At 48.4% G+C, this 19,815-nt stretch overlaps 1 protein-coding gene across 1 annotated transcript; it reads right to left on the bottom strand.

Moving 5' to 3' along the window:
* Positions 1–9,172: 9,172 nt before the first annotated feature.
* Bambi (BMP and activin membrane bound inhibitor) lies at positions 9,173–14,450 on the bottom strand. The gene is made up of 3 exons (XM_048367811.1): positions 14,316–14,450; positions 11,115–11,396; positions 9,173–9,974 (listed from the first exon to the last, which is right to left on the bottom strand). The coding sequence occupies exons 1-3, from the start codon at positions 14,389–14,391 to the stop codon at positions 9,556–9,558; spliced, it is 777 nt and encodes a 258-aa protein (XP_048223768.1). The 5' UTR covers positions 14,392–14,450; the 3' UTR covers positions 9,173–9,555.
* Between the last annotated feature and the right edge of the window lie 5,365 nt (positions 14,451–19,815).

Here is a 19,815-nt window from a genome sequence, read left to right as displayed (position 1 = left end):
TGGAAGCTAATCTGGGCAGAAAAGCCCATAAAACTCCCATCTCCAAACCAGAGCTGGTGGCTCATGCCTGTAATCCTAGCTACTCATAAGTCTGAGGTCTGAGGATCGAGGTTTGAAGCCAGCCGGGGCAGAAAAGTCCCCTCATCTCCAATCAGCCACTCAAACACTGGAAGCTGCGGCTCTAAGTGGTACAGTGCTAGCCTTGAGCAAAAAAGAGCCCAAAAGGACAGAGCCCAAGTCTTGAGTTCAAGCCCAAGGAAGAAGAAGAACAACAACAACAAACCTCCATCTCCAAAATAGCAAAAAGCCAGGCTGGAGGCATGGTTCAAGTGGGAGCACACTAACCATGCAAGCTAGCTAGCCAAGCAAGGAGGAGACCCGAGTTCAAGATCCCTTACCAGGAAAAACAAAAAACACCAAACAAAATGCGGACCGTTCATGCAGATCCACACTGGGGGTTTAATGGGATGGGGTTTGTTTTCTGGCTTTGGTGGCTCCACTCCAGGCCAGAAGCCCTTCGAGGAGGAGTAGACCCCCGGCCAAGCAGGTGGCCAGGCTCTGCCCTGGCCTGGGAACCAGCCAGGCGCTAGGGCTACTCACCGAAGCTCCCTGGCTTTCATCAAAGCCCGGCGGCATAGCAGAGAGCCCAAAAGAGCAGCGCCATAAATCTCCGGCCCAGGAAGAAAGGCTGGGGCTGGCTCAGGCTGGGATAAACAAATTGGGCATTTCAAAGCAACCTGGAAGGTAACTCACCCCCAATTTGCATACAAATGCCAACCCACCGCCCCCCTTTGTTGGTGGAGGCGGGGAAGGATGTTGGGTTTTATTGTCCCCCCCCCCCCCCCCCGGTGGGTGTCGCTTTCTAGCCTGGGAGAGGGTGAGATTTACCTCCTGGCCATCTACTTCACAGTCAAGTGTCAGCTCGGGGGAAATGACCCTGGGCTGTGGAGTCGACAGCCCTTTCACCCGCCTCCCACCCCCCCAAACTCCAGCCTCCAGCTTCCCTGCCCACCCCCACCCCATGAAATTGGTTAACCTCAAGGGGAGAATCCCAGAGGAGATCAAGCTCCTAATTAAGCCTGATAAATGGCACAGCAGGTTTGACCAGGAGCACGTTTGCCTATATCCAGCCAGGATGTTTGCGTTTTATTTATTTACTTATATTCATTTAGTTTTGGTACTGGAGATGCAAACGCGGGGCCTTATGCCTGCTAGGTAAGCACTGACCGAGTCAGGCATGGGAAGGGCACACCTGAAACCTCAGCTTTCACAGGTTGAGGCTAGTAGATTGGGAGTTCAAGGCCAGCCTAGGCTAGATAGTAACAGCCTCCTGACAGCCTGCATCCCCACTTGAAAAGAAAGAAAAGAGAAGAAAACTTACCCTCGGCTGAAAGTTATCCACTGAAAAAGGACTTTAAAGAGGACTTGATGTGGTCGTGTAAAGCCACATACGAAGTCTAAATTACAGAAGAACCATTAGGATCGCGAAGGTGATCTTTTAGTAGAGATGCTAACAGTTTGTGGGGGGAAAAGAAACTGTAATGTATTTGCTTATATATTTAATTTATTTTTGAGATTAGGTCTCTCTGTGTAGCAAGTCTCAAACTCATCGTCCTGTCTCATCTTCCCGAGTACTAGCAGGATGTCTAATTTTTTTTCCAGAGTTCTAGATTGTCCTGTAGTTGCTGGGGCACAGATTTCTCTGCAGGAGAGGAACGGAGACCTTTGCACTGTTCACTGGGTAGAGTGTGGAGGCCTTAAGCTCTGGACGATGAAGGATGAAATAGAAAAATCCAGTTGTCTGCTCCAGGATCTCTTACCGTTTGACTAACAAAATGTTTCCCTCTCTCTCTGGGGTTTGAGGCTCAAGCGGTAGAACACTAGCCTTGAGCAAAAGAAGCTTGGGGGACAGCTTCCAGGCCCTGAGTTTTAAGCCCCAGGAACAGCAACAAATAAAATAAAAAACACTAGCAGGTACTGGTGATTCACATGTAAGCAGAACTACTCAGGAGGCTGAGATCTGAGGATCTTGGTTCGAAGCCAGGCTGGGTCAAAAAGTCCCTGAGACACTAAACTCCAATAAAAACCAAAATAAGGCAGAAGTGGAGCCGTGGAGTACTAGTCTTGAGCAAAAGAAGCTCAGGAACAGCACTCAGGCGCTGAGTTCAAGCCACAGGACACACACACACACACACACACCACCACCACCACCACCACCACCAAAACAACAATAACAATAACAACAACAAGCAAAACTCAATGGAAAATGCAATTCTTAGATTAAAGGAAGCTATCTATCTCTGGGTAAGGATGAGTATCCTTCTCTGAACTCATTAAACTACCCCACACTGAAAAGTGAGAGTGAGCTTAGCAGTGCTTTTCATCTTTACACTCATTTCAGTTGCTTTTCCTCTTGACTTCCTTCCCTACAGTTGGACTTCCTCCCGGCTTCCCACACAACAACTTGTTTTTGTGCTGCGGAAGACCAAACCTGGATCCCAGTAGGCAAGAACAGCTCTACCACCCTCGTTTACCGTACGACATTGTGATTTGTAAGACAATAGGTTAGGCTAGAGAAACAAAAGAAAGACGGCTTCTTTACTATGACAAAGGTTACACTGGAAATCATCCCTCCCTCCCTCCCTCCCTCCCGCCCCAGAATTCAGCCTGAGCCCTAAAGCCAGGTGAGAAATACCTGACTTATCAATGTAACTATGAATTAGAAAACCACATCCACTCACTTTAGTCACAACCGCTCCCCCCTAACCCCCCCCCCCTTCTGAATGAACATCCACCACTTAGAAAGTCAGGGAGTGGTTTTAGAGGTGTTCCAGGTTCTCTAGGGAAATTCCAAGGGGAAGCAACCAGGGATAGCTTAACTGCTAAAGCAATTTGGGTTCCATTAGGTGTGTAAGGCGAGAGTCAATTCTACACAACAGCCTCTGAGTTTATTAATTCGTCACAACTCACGTTGCCTTCTGAGGTCTGAAAACAAAAGGCTTTACAACGGCCCAAAAACTTCAGTGAGCTAGGCTCAGACCTGTAATCCCAGCAGCTCAGGAGGCTGACATCTGAGGATCACAGACTCAAAGCCAACCCACAAAGGAAGGGCCGGAGACTCTTCGCCTCCAATTAGCCAGCAAAATGCCAGAAGAGGAGCTGTGGCTCAAGTGGTAGAGCACAGCCTAGAGCGGAAAAAGCTCAGGGACAGTGCCCAAGTCCTAAAGTTCAAGACCCAGTACCAGCACAAAAAGACAAAAGGGAGGGAGGGAGGGAGGGAGGGAGGGGGGGAGGGAGGGAGGGAGGGAAGAAGAAAACTATTTCGTAAAAAGTTATTCTGGCATGATAAAACCTATTAGATGAAGCTGACTCACACACACAGCTTGCAATACCTAGTTCTTGGCTGGGCTTCTGAGGGAAGGGGAGGGGAGGGGAGGGGAGGGACAGAGAGGAGAGGAGGCCTCCATACTGAGACTGGCACTCCCAGCTTTAGCTCAGGCTTTTCATACAAGCTGTACCACTTGAGCCACGTCTTCACCTCCAGCTTTTTGCTGATAATTAGAAATAAGAGGATCGTGGGCTTTTCTGCTCCGATGGCTTTGAACCACAGTCCTCAGATCTCAGCCTCCTGACTGACTTGGATAATAAGAGTGAGCCACCAGCCCCTGGCTAAGGAGTTGGGTAGGAAAATGGGGTGAGTTGGTTTCCAGAGTGGGGATTTCAGGACGCACAGGGCAAGTGTGATGTACGAATGAACAGACTAGACTAACTGCATCCAGAAAGACGGGAGGATCCTTCCTCCACCCCCTCCACCGCCAAGACAAAACAAAACAGAATCAGTTCACAAAGTCCCCAAAGCTAGCAGTAGACATCTTTGCATTGTGTGGGGAGCGGCCACGGGGAGCCTCCTCTCTGATGGGGACGTTGGTCCCAGAACATGCCCAGCAGACAGCCATCTACAGCTGACATGGCCACCGACGGTAAATGGCAGAAGATGGAAATAGTCTTCTCAGCAGCCATCCAAGAAAAGCAGGTGTGGCTCACACCTGTAATCCTGGCTACTCAGGAGACCCGAGCGCTGAGGATCATGGTTCAAAGACAGCCCGGACAAAGTCATGGGCAAAGTCTCCAATTAACTGTGCCCCCCCCCCCAACAAAACAAAACAAAGAGAAAAACAACCTGAAAGTGGGGCTGTGGCTCTCATGGTGGAGGGCTTGAGCAAAAAATACTCAGGGACAGCACCCAGGCCCTGAGTTCAAGCCCCAGGTGGATTGACAGCAAAGAAAAAAGTAAAAAATAAGTGATAATATGAGCATATACAGATATGCTAAAAGGAAAATGGACATTGGAAAAAATGTGCCAAGTCCAGCCTAAAAATCTCAACTATGCAGATGTGAAGTATTTAAAAGTTCACGTACAAACAATCTGAAGTGCAAAGAATGGACGCGCGAGTTTTCAAATGCTAAGAACACTGTTCAGAACCATCCAATTCATCCATGACAGTTGTTGTTTTGCGCTTGTTTTTTTGTTTTATTTTGTTTTTGTGCCAGTACTCGGGCTTGAGCTCAGGGTTAGGGCACTATCCTTTAGTCTTTTACATTCAAGGCTGGTTTGTGCTCTACCACTTGAGCCGTACCTCCTCTTCTGGCTTTGCGCTGGTTAAGTGCAGATAAGTTTCTCAGACTTCTCTGCCCTGGCTGCCTTAGAATTGCATTAACTCAACCTCTTGATTAGCTAAGATTACTGGTGTTAGTCGCCATCAGCACCCAGCTCTTTTAGTTAAAGAAACGCACGTGTGTGTGTGTGTGTGTGCGCGCGCGCACGTGTGTGTATTTTACAGGGATGGAGTGCAGGGCCGCACATTTGCCAGGCAAATACTCTACCACAGCGTTCCATCCCCAGTCTGAACTTCTTTTCTATTAACAGAAATAGTTAGGGCTTTTTTGTCTATTTATTTTCTTAGTGTGCGAATGGAGCCCAGGGCCTTCTGCTATATTTTTCCATAACAATTCTATAAAGTTTTGTTATGGACCCCATTTTACAGGCAACCAAACTGAGCTTTCAAAGTGCTTCCATCGCTCGCCTGAGGTCTAAAGTCATTTAGGCTAAGAGGCAAAGAGGACAATTAGGGCTTGTAAGGAATAAAAGCTGTCCTGGCCCCGAAAGGCCGTTGAGTCCTGATACTCTATGCCACTGCTTTCAAGCTTTTAGCCTATAATCAGACTATATTGAAACCAGATTTCCCAGTGCTTGAGGAAAGCTTTGTGATTTTCTAAAGCAGACATGTTTGGCATTTTAGAAGGGCAAACCCCCTAAGGTGTAGTGTTTTTAATAAAAAAAAAATCCGTTCAACAGAAATTAGAGACTTACCAGTCAATTTCTAGGAAGCCTCTGAGCCATTCAAACGAATGGCAGAGCTACATGTGAAAATAAATAAATAAAATAGAAGACCTAACTAGATAGAGATCAGTTTCATTTTTCAAAAGGGGTGAACTGATAGAGATACTTCTTGGAAAGTGTAGTCCTGTATCTCTGGTTTGAGCAAATGTCCACTTGGAAAAGTCACTGTTTTTGAGGGAATTTCTACGGCAGTATCAAACTACGGCTGCAACTGGTTAACTAGACCTTGCAAAGACACCTTAAAAAATAATAATAATGGGACACCTCTCCCAAAGAGCAAAGCAAACGGCTACCACGCAATCTGGCGGGGCACCCTGTCTCCTGCCACTCCGCTTCTATGTCCTCCTGGATAAGCAAAAGTCAAGTCGTAGTCAAAAGGCCAGTTGGCTGGATCCGGGAGCTCCCGCCTGTAATCTTAGCTACTCAGGAGGCTGAGATCTGAGGACCACAGTTCAAAGCCAGCCTCGGGAAAGAAAAACACAAGACTCTTCAGTGAACCCCAAAATGCCAAAGTGGAGCTGTGACTCAAGTGGGTAGAGGGATAGCTTTGAGCACCAATGCTTAGGGACAGTGCCCAGCCCCCAGTAGCAGGACACACAAAAAGGGTCAAGTTGTATATCAATCTGGCTGGGGGTAAAGACAAACGTGACTATTAAAGAAATGATATGCATCCATAGGAAGAGTATTTGTTTTTAGGAAAGGAGTGGCTGGTCTTTAAGGCCTCCGGAGAGCTACAGGCAGAGCCTGGGACTGCAGTTGAGCCAACAAGAGCCACACCAAAGCAGAGTCCCACGGGGACATGGCTACCCATTTGCCTGGACCAAAGGCTTCTTCCCTCGGCTGGGTGTCCGATTTTCAAGTGTTGTCACTGAGCCTACTGCTTTCAGTCCTTCATTGTTTTATTTTCTAAGGAACTGCCAATTTCCCAGTTAACTAGTACTTGTAAGAAATGAGGTGAACAGGGGAAAAGCAGAGGAGGAAAAGAGATGACCACGCACAGCTCATAGGAAGGAGGTCTACTTGAAGACTGGTTGGCCTCACTGGAGTGTACTAGTGCAAGCCTTTAAATCCAGCCTTCCAGAAGGTAGGAGCATCTTCGGAATGAGCCTGGGTGGTACATGCCTAGATTGTCTCAACCATCTTCTTCACAGCTTTTTGGGGTGCTTCGTTGGAGTTCAGTCTCACAGACCTTCCTGCCTAGGTTGGCTCTGAACCATCATTGCCAGATGTCAACTCTCCGAGTAGCTAAGGATTTCAGGTGTGAGCCACCGGGCGCCTGGCTACCAACTGCCAACTTTAATCAGTTATTTTCTCTAGCCAGGTTTCAATGACCATTGACACAAGTCTTTGACTCCTTCAAAAATCCAGCACCCTTTGTAGGCTGGGGAGGCAGCTGCGTGGCATAGTACAGTAAAGGCTTAGCGTGGTGGGTCAAGGCCCTGAGTTTGATTCCCAGAACAAAGCACATTGATGTACAGAATGTTTATAAAAAATAAGGTAAGCATGGAAAGAGCTGTCAATCTCAGAAGTGCAACACATACACACGCTGTCATTTAGCTGTGTATTCCACAGCATGCTACTCATTAAAAAAAAAAGATGAAATTCTCGATCCAAAGCCTGTTTTTTTAGCACTAATACAGACGTAGAAGCTATAGGTTTTCAAGCAAAACTTTCAAACATGCATGAGAAGTGAGAAAAACGAGGCTATCCGGGGGCTAGAGATCCAGCTCAGTGGAGGAACACTTGCCTGGCAAGTACAAAGCCCCAGTTTCATCCTCAACTCTACAAAGACCAACAAAAAAAACACCTGTCCACAGTAAATTATTGCTAAATTTAAAACTAATTTACCCTCACATTTCAAGTGTTACTTGCACAGCAAAAGCCCACATTCTTCTGGTGGTATTAGAAAAGGATGATGTTAGCTGGGAATGGCGGCTCAAGCCTGTAATCCTAGCCACTTAGCAGGTGGAGAGGGAAGAACACAGGCCAAAGCCAGAAGGTGTAAACTCCATCGCAACAAACGGCTGGGTGTAGGGGTGTGAGTACCTGATCCCCAGTAACACTACAAAGCACAACTATGAGAAGCAGAGCCCTACGCCTGCTCAAGCATAAAGTAAGATCCTACCTTGAAAATAACCACAACATCAGCAGCTCAACAGGTAAGAGAACTGGCCTTGCAAACAGTAAGCCCTAAGCTCAATTTCCAGTACAAATAAATAAATTGGACCACTTGGGGAAAAGAATCTAGTAGCGCCGATTATTAAAAAGGCTACTGCTGATTGTTGCACAACGTTCACTACTGAAAATCTTTTAAGGGTTGAGAAAAAATTATTTAAAAGAGTTGTACATTTGAAAACTAGCTGTGATGTACTATATAGTTTGGCTAATTTGGGACACAAATTATTTCATTTGGCTCAAAACAGAAAAAACAGTAGAGACAGACTAACAATAACCATTGATTTGTGTAGTTAATAGGTACTACAGAGCAACTGAGTTAAGCTGATAAATAATACTGAAACTACTGTATAAACATTATCTGTGCTACAACCACTTCAGATATTCAATCATATATAACCTGGCACAAATAAATTCAATAAATTCTTCCAGGGCCGGGGACATAGTCCACTGGCAATTGCCTAACATGTATAAAGCTCTGGGCTCAATAATCAGCACAAAATCAAGAAAAGAGAGCTACATATTCACATGACATCCATATCTCCAATTAACATTTTCATAAAAGCCAGAAATGGTGCTATGGCTCAAAGTGGTAGAACACTAGTCGTGAGCACAAAAACGCAGGAAGAGTGGCAAGACCCTGAGTTCAAGCCCCAGAACTGGCACAAGAAAAAAAGAGTTCTTAGATGAAATCAGAATTGCTGCCCCAAATGCCATTCCATAATGGCTGTCCCACACTTTGAAATGCCCTAAGAAAGTTACACATACATGCTGGGTGTTGGTGGCTCATAGCTATAACGGTAACGACTCAGGAGGTTGAGATCTGAGGATCACATTGCAAAGCCAGGATCAAGCAAGAAAGTCTGGGAGGCTCTTAATTTCTCCAATAAACTACTCAGAAAAAGCTGTAAGAGATGTTGTGGCTTAAATGGTAAAACACTAGCCTTGAACAAAACGCTGCTCAGAGACAGTGCCTAAACTCTGAGTTCAAGCTTTAAGACTAGCACCCAAAACAAAAAAAGTTACACGTTCGTGAGAAAATAAACAAGATCTTTCTCTCTCTCTCATTAGAAAACAAAAATCTGGGCAGTATGACACAAGTTGAGATTAGGAAGATCTCAAGATGTGAGGCCAGCATAGGTTAAAAAAAAAAGTCCATGCAATCCTTTATCAACCAATGGCAAGCTGGGCTTGGTGGCAAGCACCTCCCACCCCAGCTCTGGGTAACAAGGGCTGAGGACAGGACTCAAGAGGTAGAGTGCTTGCCTGATTACCAAGTGGGAAGCCCTGAGTTCGAATCCAAATTACATCCAAATCAAACAAATAAGCAACCAAACACCAATCAAGGCCAAACTCTATAGCCAAGATCTGAGCAACAACCGATCTTGAATTTCACTTACATTAGTAACGTGTGCTCTTGTACATTTTCACTTACTTTCTTGTTTTGGTTATCATTTTTCCTACAATACTTGGCTACTAAACTTGGACCTTCCCTTGTGGGAGACAAATGCCGTACGGTACATACCCCCTCATTCTCCCACTGAAGCTTCTTTTTTTTTCCATTTCAGTTTTTAATTTATGAAAGACACCACCAAATTTCAGGCAAAAGAAAAAAATATATATATATTTAAATCTTTACAATAGTAAATCAAGATGTAGGAGCTTCCACAGAGCACACTGAGTTTATTTAGGTACACTATTCCAGCTCCTTTGGATGTAAATAACCCTGGCAAGTGTACATAGTCTTCTCTTTGCCTTTTTTAAAAAATAATGTTAAAGCAAATAATACACCTGACTGTATTCAAGTCTGTGCAAATAATCCTTCAGAAGAAATATCCAAGATGCTGTTCGCAGAGGTCATTTTGTCTCTCCCAAGATGATTCACTCCATGAGTTAGTTTGACTCCAGATAAAGTGCTCCTGTCCAGCAGAACTCAAAAGACCCTCAAGGAAGCAGTTCCGTACCGGTTAAGACTCCTGTCATACGAATTCCAGCTTGCCGTGACCACTGTACATGCCCCAGTGAACCAAGGAAAGGAGCTTATCCTGACCCAGCTCTGTCTGTCTCATTTTATCACAGGTCAGACAGCAATTCTCCTGTCCGTTGACTGGCACCATGCACTCCAAGTCTAACTTCGCAACCTGTCCCTTCTTGGAATGGTGTCCGTGGAAGCTGTAGTGCAAACGAGAGAGCATCTGCTGCCGTTGGTCCTGTAGCCTCTTGTTCTCGCTTCGGAGCATTCTCAGGGCCAGCATGATGAGCAACACTAGAATCAGCCCGCCGGCAATAGGAACGGCTATCACGGCTGCCCGGAACCAGAGTTCTTTAGAGGAAGTCAGTTCCTGCACTTTCGTGATCAGGTTTCTGCTACGATCATGCTGATATCTGTTTCCTTGTCCTAAAGGAACACAAAGAAAATGATCAAAACTCTGGGTGGCTTTTTTTTTTTTTTCCTTCCCCACTGGTCCTGGAGCTTAAACCCTGGGCCTGGGCATTATCCCTAAACTTGTTTTGCTCAAGGTGAGCGCTCTACCACTTGAGCTCCACTTCTGGCTTTTTCTTGAGTAGTTTATTGGAGATAACAGTCTTAAGGAATTTCCTGCCTGGGCTGCTTCGAGTGGCAATCCTCAGATCTCACCCTCCCGAGTCACTGGCCATGTGGGTCAATTGTTAAAGAAGTAGTTTTTTTTGGTCCCTTGTGGGGCCTGAATTCAGGGCCTGGGTGCCGTCCCTGGGCCTCTCTCTTTGTGGTCAAGGCTGGTGCTCTATCACTTGAGCCGCAGCCGCTTCCGGTTTGTGAGCAGTTAATTGGAGATAAGAGTCTCATGGGGACTTTTCCGCCCGGGCTGGTTTCCGATCCCCATCCTCAGATCTCAGCCTCCTGAGCAGCTAGGGTTACAGGCGTGAGCCACCAGCGCCCGGCTGAAGAAGAAATTTCTTTAAGCTGAGCACCAGTGGCTTCCGCTTTTAACTTTAGCTACTCAGCAGGCCGAGCTCTGAGGAGCCTAGTTCAAAGCAAGTGAAGAGATAAACCTGGGCGACTCTATTTTGCAGTCTAACCAGCTAGAAACCAGATGTAGAGCTGTGGCTCAAGTGGTAACAGAGAACAGGTTCTGAGTTCAAGCCCCAATGCCGGCACAAAATAAGGAGAAGAAAAATCCTGCTTTAAGAAAAAGCTCCTTGCAATTCAATCACACTATTGGGAAAATAAAGATAGCTGTAAAACTATCCAAAGAAGCTCACAAACAACATGCTTATTTAGAAGCTGTCATTACTAAGGCTTAATGGTTATTTTAATGTATTCAAAATGTTGAAAAAACAGGCAAAACCTATTATGCAGACAGACATCGAATGCTCAGGCAGACATAAAAGCCACTCAATAGAGATGCATCTTTGCAGCCAGCATGCTTCGCTGGCTGCTGTCTCTAATTACATTAACAACAAAATCAATAGCAGACACACAAAGTCGTGGCTGTCACAGGTCTATTAGGCAGGCCGGGCAGGGAGGGGGTGGCGTTTAGGACCGGCGTCCACCTACCTGAGGCTTCACCCTTGGGAGGAGCGAGCACAAGGCCTCTGTAATTGCACATGTCTTCGTGACAGCATTCCAAGGTGGGCATGGCGCTGCCCGAGTGGTTGTGGGCCAGTCTGGCTTGGCAGATGTCTGCGGTGCTGGCGAGGGAATCCAAGCAGCCGTGGGTGAGGGGGGAGTGGGTGTTCTGGGGATCCAGGAGTCGGGAGAAGCAGGCGCTGAGCTCGGATTTACACATGTAGCCAGTGGCCACGCAGTGGGCAGCATCGCAATAGCATCGGATTTCTCCTGAGAAGGAAGAGGAACCCTGTCAGCCCAGCAGAAGGAAATCACTAAACTCCCCTGGTTCAAAGACACTTAACTGAGGATGAGTCCGGCAGGAGGCTTCGAGTAGCTACTCAACAGAAGCCGGGAAATGCTCTGACAACAATCAGCGCTTCAATTGCGATGATTTTAAATGCAATCCTAGGACTGTACGACTCCCCAAAATGGCACACTGCTGAGGAGTGAGGAGCAATTAAAAAACACTTCGGATTTTGGAAGGAAAAAGAGCCATCACTGTCATTTCTCGTCCCAGAAGGTAAAGCATGCATTTATTCATTTTAATCATTTAATCCCACATCACCATACAACATAAAACTGCGGGGCTTTTGGGTTTTGTCAGTATAAATATTTGATCGGAACTACTGAATTGTTTACTATCCCTAAGGAGTGAGCCAAGATTTAAGAGCTTGAACTAACACCTTATAAAGTTATTAACTAGAAACACAACAATCTAGAAATTGCTCAGGTCAGGGGTTTTAAAACTATGAAACTGGGCAGCTATTTGCAACCTCTCGAGAAAAGGCAAACTTTGCCTATAAAGATCTTTTCATGCGGAGGAGCTTTTAGTCAGTATATTGTAAAACAGGAACTAGGCAGTTTACAATTAGTGGTTGGCTTGCCAAAGTCAATTTCTTTCAGCCCAAATGGAAAGTCATAAAAAAGGGGGGAGGGGGGAGGAGAATGCAGAACTGCCCGGCTGACGCCTCCTCCCCAGTTTTACATGTAATTTAACATGCGATCTAAAACGGGGTGGGGGGGGAACCCGCTGAAACTGAAAATCCTCTGGTTGCATGAAAAATCCTAAAGGAAACCTCAAATTTTTCTACAGGAAGCAATTAAAAAGTTTCCTTTAGAAACCCGGCATGCTGAGTTACAAAGGCTCTGTGAGCATCATCACAATTGGAGATTTCAGGCTGGAAGCGTTGAATCAACGGTTCTGGATTTGGAAGCCATGTCCGTCCCCGGCAAGGGGACGCTCCGGGTGGGGGGTGGGGTGGGGACCTCCGGTCACTGTCACCCAGCTTCAGCTCCGGCTCACCTTACCTCTCCCAGATCCCCCCCACACACCCAAAGACCTTCCAAGCCAGTGACACCTTCCCTGTGCAATTCAACTAACTCTGCAGAGAGGAGCCCCGACGCTCGCTCTTCCTCCTCCCTCCTCGGGGTGCATGCCCCAGTGAGGTGTCTCATTTAATTATCTATCCAAATTCCAGGCTACCGCACAGGGGGCTCAGTTTTCACCCAGGCTGCCAAGGGTTCAGCTCAAAGAAAATCCAGCCGACTCAACCGAGATCTCAGGCAACCTCCGAACCGTCCAAAGGTGGAGGCTTCGGCCGCAGCACAGTGGCTTGGGTTTCCAGAACCCTAGCCTGGAGGGGGGGTGATCCTGTTCACCCTGCCTCCTTCCAAGCTCCATTTATTCTCTGCGTGAATCGGAGGCGATGATGACTCTACATCCCTAACCTGACCAATCCCGTATGCACACTTAAAAGTGGAAATAACAGACTACAAGTCCATCTTCAGAGCACTCACCTCGGACAGTACAGAATAGGAAAAGGGAAAACGCTAGAAAAACGTTGATTCCATGTTTATGAGAGCCCATGTAAATAAAATACCACATTTTTCAATGACCTAAAACAGTCCGGTAAAATGCTGACAGGTAACTGGGAAAGTTCTAAGCCTTAAAGAAAAGAAAGAAAGAAAAAAAAAAAAGCTAGAGCCGCAAATTCTCAGCAAGGAGAACGGACTTTTGTGTGGCTGTATTAAAACTATATTTCTGTCATTTCATAAAGTTTCTTCCTGTGGCATGCAAAAGGCCAGGAGGGGACTGGTATTTTGAAACAGGGAACAATGCTCCTCTGTGTGCTCCCTTTCTAGTTACTGTACATAGTGATTAAACAAAAATGCCCGCTGCAGTCAAGGTGGCTGCAGAAGAGACTGGCTGGCTTCCCCAGCTTTTTGAAGTCTGCAGCAGGCAGGCATCCCTGATCCCTAATTATACCATTATCAGGCACATAGTTTCGGTATCTGTGACTTCACGTCAGCCCCTGTCCCTCCCCGAGCTGCCCGCCCGCCCTTTGATAGGGCCAGGGTGGTGGTGTGGGGGGGGGGCTCCCCCTCTTCCAGGCTGCAAGGGCTGTTATTTAGGGTTAATTACACCCTTCCTTCCAAAATAAACAAATACCGTAGCACCTCACCCTTGCTGGGTTCAGCTTCCCCCGTAACCTCACGCCCGCTGCACACGCGGCCACCGGAGGAAAAGTACGGGGTGCAAAGGCTAAATCATGCTTCCTACTTGAAAAGAAGAGAAGCCGTGCCCTCGCCGGAGGCGGGGGGTGGTGGTGGGTGGGGGGCGAGGGGCAGGGGCGAGGGGCAGGCGCGAGGGGCAGGCGCGAGGGGCAGGGGCATCTCCAAGACCAGCCAGCCTCGGGGGCTCCCACCGGCCCCCCTTTCCTTTTTAAGTATACTTTATAGAATAAGGGTGGGAAATGGGGCCCGCTGACAGCACCCACCTCTGCAACCCACGGAACACACGCCTGTCACACTCACGCACACGCGCGCGCACCACCGACGGGATCGCGTTCAGACGGACAGACGGACGGACCGACGGACGGAGACACCGAAGATGCGCCCGGGGCTCCGGGACCGACGGCGCCCGGCCCGGCCCGGCCCTGCCCCGCCCGCGCCCCGGACCCCGAGGTCTGCCCCGGGGGGAGGTCGCGGGGGGCCCGGCGCGCTCCGGGGGACGAGCCCCTCGGCCACCGCCACGAGCCGCGGGAGGGAAGCCCGCCGCCCGTCCGCCGCCGCCGCCAGGCCTCGGCCCCGGGGGTCCCCCCGCGCCCCGCACCCCGGAGGGGGTCCCCGCACGACCCCGGGCCCCACCTCTGGTGAGCAGCACGGCCATGGCGCAGAGCTCCAGCTGCAGCCAGATGAAGATGTAGCTGGAGTGGCGATCCATGGACGTCCCCGCCGGCGCCGCGGCGCCGCGGCCGCCCTCGAGCCCCGGAGCGCGCCGCGCGGGGGTCCCGTCCCGCCGCCCGGGGAGGGGGGGGGGGCCCGGCGCCCTCAGCGGCGGGGCGAGGACAGGGGCCGACCCGCGCGGCCGCGATCGCGCCCGGACCCGTCCCGCTCCGCGCCGCGCCGCGCCGCGCCGCCGCCGCCACGCACGCGGCCAGCCCCGCAGCCTGCGCCCACCGCGGCCGCCGCCGCCCCGCGCGCGCTGTAAATAGCGCCGGCCGCGGGGAGCCGGCGGGGCGCCGGGCCGCCCCGGGACACGCCCCCTCCGGCCTCCGCGCCGCCTGATTGGCCGAGCGGCTCGTGTCCCTCCCCCGCCCCACGTGAGGGCGGGCCCAGACGCCGGCTCCGGCGCGGCGGCGGGGGCGGGGCGGCGGCGGGGCGGGGCCTGCGCGGCGGCGGGGCGGGGCCGAGGGCGGGGCCTGCGCGGCGGCGGGGCGGGGCCGGCCCCGCGGCGGCGCGCCGAGCGGCCGCCGGCTCCCGTGCGCCCCCTGCCGAGGGCCGGCGTGGGTGACCCTCGGGGGCTCCGCTCTCGCCCTCCCGCCGCCCTCCCTCCCCTCCCCCGGGCACGGCCGCCTCCAGCCGGCCGCCCGGATCAATAAAGCCCAGACAGACAGACTGGGGATCGGGGGAGCCGCCGCTCGGTTCTCCCGGGCGGACCGGGGACCCCCGGGGGCCGACGCCGGCCCGCCCCGCCCCGCGGCGAGCGCCCGCCCTCCCCGCAGACGCCCTCGGGGATGCGGGCGGGCGGCCGGGCCGGGGGGCTGGGGGGGTGGGGGGACCAATGCCCATTTCCCCCATCCTCTCCCCGAGGAGGAGGGGAAGAGGAGCCCCGAGTCAGCCCTTTCTTTGTAAAATCCTCTTTTGGGGGGGGCCTGGGGGGCGGGGGGGTGGCAGCCCCCACTCCCCTGCTTGTTTTGCAGGAAGGGAGGGAAAACCAGATTCCTCCCAGCCAGGGTGGGAAAAATAAAAGAAAGTCCCCTCCTGGAGGAGGACTGGAATTCGGAAGTTAATTTGACTAAGAATGAGGACTGGGATGGGGGGGGGTGGAGAGGCCTGTTTAGCAAGTACCTGTGTGGGGGTGTGGGGGGGATCCATCCCACCATGGAGAACACCCCACCACCACCACCTAAAGAGAGTTAAACCTGCCCTTCAACAACCCCCAGCCACTCTGCAAACTAGAGGCCTGGGTAATAACAACTGTTTTAACTTTAAATAGTCAGTTATTAGCTAACCAGAAAATGGAGAGATAACCAAGGTTAGAATATGGTAAATCATCATCATCATCATCATCTTCCCCAGTGAAAGATCATTCAACTACGTTGGAGTTCCCAGCAGTTGCCCGGCATCATGGCGGAACCCAGAAGTCAGGAGACCTTACAGGACTCTGCTCACGGGAGTCATGATCCATACAGAACACAGGCCCATCGAAGTCGTGGGGCAGGCGGAGGACGGTCAATCCAGACGTGTCCACCAGAAGCAGTGACAGAGGTGCCTTTCTACAGAGGAGAAGGGAGGAAATAGGCATGAAATTAGGGGTGGTAAATAGGGGTTGGTTTTACAGGTGATTAATTCTTTGAGGTTGGAGCATTAAAACAGGGAGTAAGAAGAGACCAACAGGTCCCAGGAAATAACCATAGTTGCCTTTGAAACAGATAAATACTTGGCTTATGTTAAAGAGTCAAGAGGGTGAAAGTTGATTCAAGTTGTATTATAGTAGAATTAGAAAAATCCAGTTAAAGTTTCCTAGCACTGGAGTAAGCATTAACAGCCAGACTAGGAGACTCTGCCCTTTGACCTGGCTAGTCAGATGACTTCGGGGAGCTGATTAGATTCTGTTGGACAGAGAGAAACCATTTTTACAGAGAGAAGTACAAATGGAGAGAGCCGGGCTTGGACAGCCACACGACATCTGTCCACTAGGAAAGAAAAGGAGGATGTGCAGAGAGCAAAGGTTGAAATCCAAATGATCTGTAGTCAATTGGCTCCACTTCTTGACCTTAAGGTTAACTCAGAGCAATCTCAGTAAGTTCCTTTTATTAGGGTTCTTTAAAAGGGCCCAAACTGAGACACTTGTGTTTCCGTGAACTAATATTTGCTTTTGTCATCCCATATATATTGGTTTGAAAACAATTCAGAATAAGATATTGCTGTCCGTTCACCAGGCAGTGATTTTTTAACCCCTTTGATTTTTAAAAATCATTATTACTGCCAGAAGCTTAGTGTCGGGGCCTGTTTTGAAAATAAAGTGTCTTGGAATAATGAAAAAACATAGTATTATTATTATTAATGGACAACTTTTTAAATGACTGGAAATTAGGTTTCGGTGGAACAAGTTTGTACTTTAATGGTTTCAGAGCGGACATGGACTTTTGAACTAAGTGAATGAGGGTTTGAGTCAATGTAGAAAATCAAAATTGGTTTCAGGATAATATGTCAGTAAGAAGGCCATATCAATAGTCGGGAGAATAGGCAGCAATTTTAATTCAGTTTTAAGACTCCTAAAGAAAATTGTGTCCTGCACATAATTCAATGACTACTTTTCTATGTGTAGGTTGAAAATTAGAGGGAAGAAAGTATAGTAAAAATCGAATTTCCTTCTATACTTTAAATCAAGTAATAAAACCAATCACTAAGTGGACAATTCTTTATTTTCTTAAGAAAGGAATTGCGGGGGTGGGGGGGGAGCTGGGCTCTGTTCCTGACTTTTTATGCTGAAAGCTAGCACTCTACCACTTGAGCCACAACTCCATTTCTGGTTTTTTGGTGGTTAATTGGAAATGGTAGAGTGCTTGCCTTGAGCAAAAAAGTTCAAGGACAGTGCCCTTGAGTTCAAGCCTGAGGACCAGCACACAAAAATAAATAAAAAGTAAAATAATACACAAGTAAGTAAGTGAATGGAAGAGAGGTCTTCTAAAGATTAGCCACTTTGGAAAGGATCTGTTGTGTGGATTCAGTAGTTTCATTGGAAAGATGTCACACTGGGAATTTACAAGCATTGCGATGGAATTGTCTCCGGAAGCCAGCCTTTCTTACTGGAAACCAGAAGACTCGAGTTCTCTGCTTTTCGGGGTTCCCTGCTTCTGCCTCCCTACCATGGAGCCCCATTCACTTTGTTTTAATGTCTAGTCTTGGCTCTCTTATAATTGTCATTTGCCATTATACACCCACAAGCCCCTCTCCACTGAAAGAGAAGATGTTCAAGAGAAGATTTTGTCTTCTGTTGCTGCCATATACTACTCTAGTCTTTTAGTTTTCCAGTTCCTAGTTCCTAAGAGGAATCAAGATCTGTGGATTGATGTTCAGCTAGGGGAGAGACCGTCCTAAAAAAATCATTCATTTTATGTTCTGTTCAGTGAGGATAGGGTCCTAACTGATATGAAACACGGCTGCTGCTGAGCCAAAAAGATCGATCATACAAGGAGATGTGGGCGGGTCCTCTCTAGACAAAGTAAGCTGCCCTATGCGGAAAAAGAGTCACTACTACAAATTGATAAGCAAGAGTTTTTATTAGGTGAGTATTTGCTATTTATTTCAAGATAAACTCCGTATAGCCAATTAAAGACAAAAGCATCATCTTCTAGCATGAAGACATTCCAGACTCCAGGGCCATTTTGACCTTGTGCACTATCTTTAACGGATTACAGTCTTGTGTGTTCTGTCTGTTTAGGTGACAAGAGAAAGATGAGTTGTAGTATTTTGGGGGTGAGAATAAGCACCCTGGCTTTTTCCGCAAATGCAGTTTGCCTTTATGGGGATGACTATGAGGAAATGGCATTGCGTGTCAATGAATAGTTAATACATAAGTGAAATGCATCAGCTTTGGCCAAGAGGCCAACGCAGGTCCTTCTACTCAGCCCTACCCACCCCACTGGCTGTTCCTCCTAAAATCACTGGGAAATCCATGTTTTTTCTGAAGCAGCAGCCCGGGGTGCGCAGTTCATAACTTTTCCTTTCCTATTGACTCTCCAGAGATGACAAACTCCTTAATGCAAGAACACATCTCTAGTGTCACATGACAGGACGCTCCTGTTCTCACTCCACACCTGTTCTTTCATTCATTGGTCAGTTTCCATTCACAAAGCATTGGCTATAGGAAAAGGAATACAAAAAGAAAGAGGTGCTTAGGGCTCACGCCTGGAATCCTAGCTACTCAGGAGGCTGAAATCTGAGGACTGCATTCAGAGCCACTTTCATCTCCAATTAGCCAACAAAAAGTCAGAAGCAGAATGGAGGCTCCAATGGTAGAATGCTAGCCTTGAGCACAAAAGCTCAGGGACAGTGCCCAAACACAGAATTCAAACCCCAGTACCAGCAAAGAGAAGAGAGGGAGAGGAAGGGAGGGGGAGAGAGGAAACAGCTCTGTGATTCTGTTCCTTCCAATGCTTTTTACATTGTGTCCTAGTCCCAGATCAATTCTACTTTGAATGGATTAATGTCAACAAGTGGTTTTTGCATGGACATGATGTACCTCCCTAGATGAAGAATTAAAACTAGCTGGGCTCCAGTGGCTCACACTTGTAATCCTAGCTACTCAGGAGGCTAAGATGTGAGGATTAAGGTTCAAGCTACCCCAGAGAGGAAAAATCTGTGAGGCTCTCATGTCCAATTAACCAGGAAAAAACCACAAGTAGACCTGTGGCAAAAAAAGCAAGTTGATAGCACCCAGATCAATGCCTTGAATTCTGACTGACACCCCTACTCACCCACAACCCCCCCAACACACACACATACAACAGGAAACTGAGGCAGAAGGAGAACCAATCATTTTGCCTATAAAAACACATTGAGTAATAGAGCATGCATATAAATTCAGTTTGTATGCATGCTCTGTTTACTACTTTAATTAATTTATTTATTTATTGCCAGTTCTGATGCTTGGATTTAGGGCCTGAGTACTGGCCTTACCTTTCTCACTCAAGGATGCTGTTGGATCACTTGAACCACAGATCCACTTTTGGTACATTGGTTAATTGGATATAAGAGTCTTGTGGACTTTCTTTCTATGGGCTGGCTTCAAGTCTTTTTTTTGTCTTCTTGTTGTTGTTGTTGTTGTTTTTGCCAATCCTGGGGCTTGAACTCGGGGCCTGAGCACTGGCCCTGGGTTCTTTATGCTCAAGGCTAGCACTCTACCACTTGAACCATGACTTCACTTTGGGATTTTTAGTGGTTGATTGGACATAAAAGTCTCATGGAATTTCTTGGGTGGCTTCAAACTGTAATCTTCAGATATCAGCCTCCTGAGTAGCTAGGATTACAGATATGAACAGTCCATGCCCAGCTGTGAGTTTTCCTACAAACAGTTTATTCAAAGCTACATTTAATTATCTGACTACATCTATAATGGCTTTAAGACTTCCCAGGTGGT

Source organism: Perognathus longimembris, chromosome 18 (assembly GCF_023159225.1).
Source record: "Perognathus longimembris pacificus isolate PPM17 chromosome 18, ASM2315922v1, whole genome shotgun sequence".
Lineage (NCBI taxonomy): Eukaryota > Metazoa > Chordata > Mammalia > Rodentia > Heteromyidae > Perognathus > Perognathus longimembris.
This window is presented reverse-complemented; position numbering and strand designations above follow the sequence as displayed.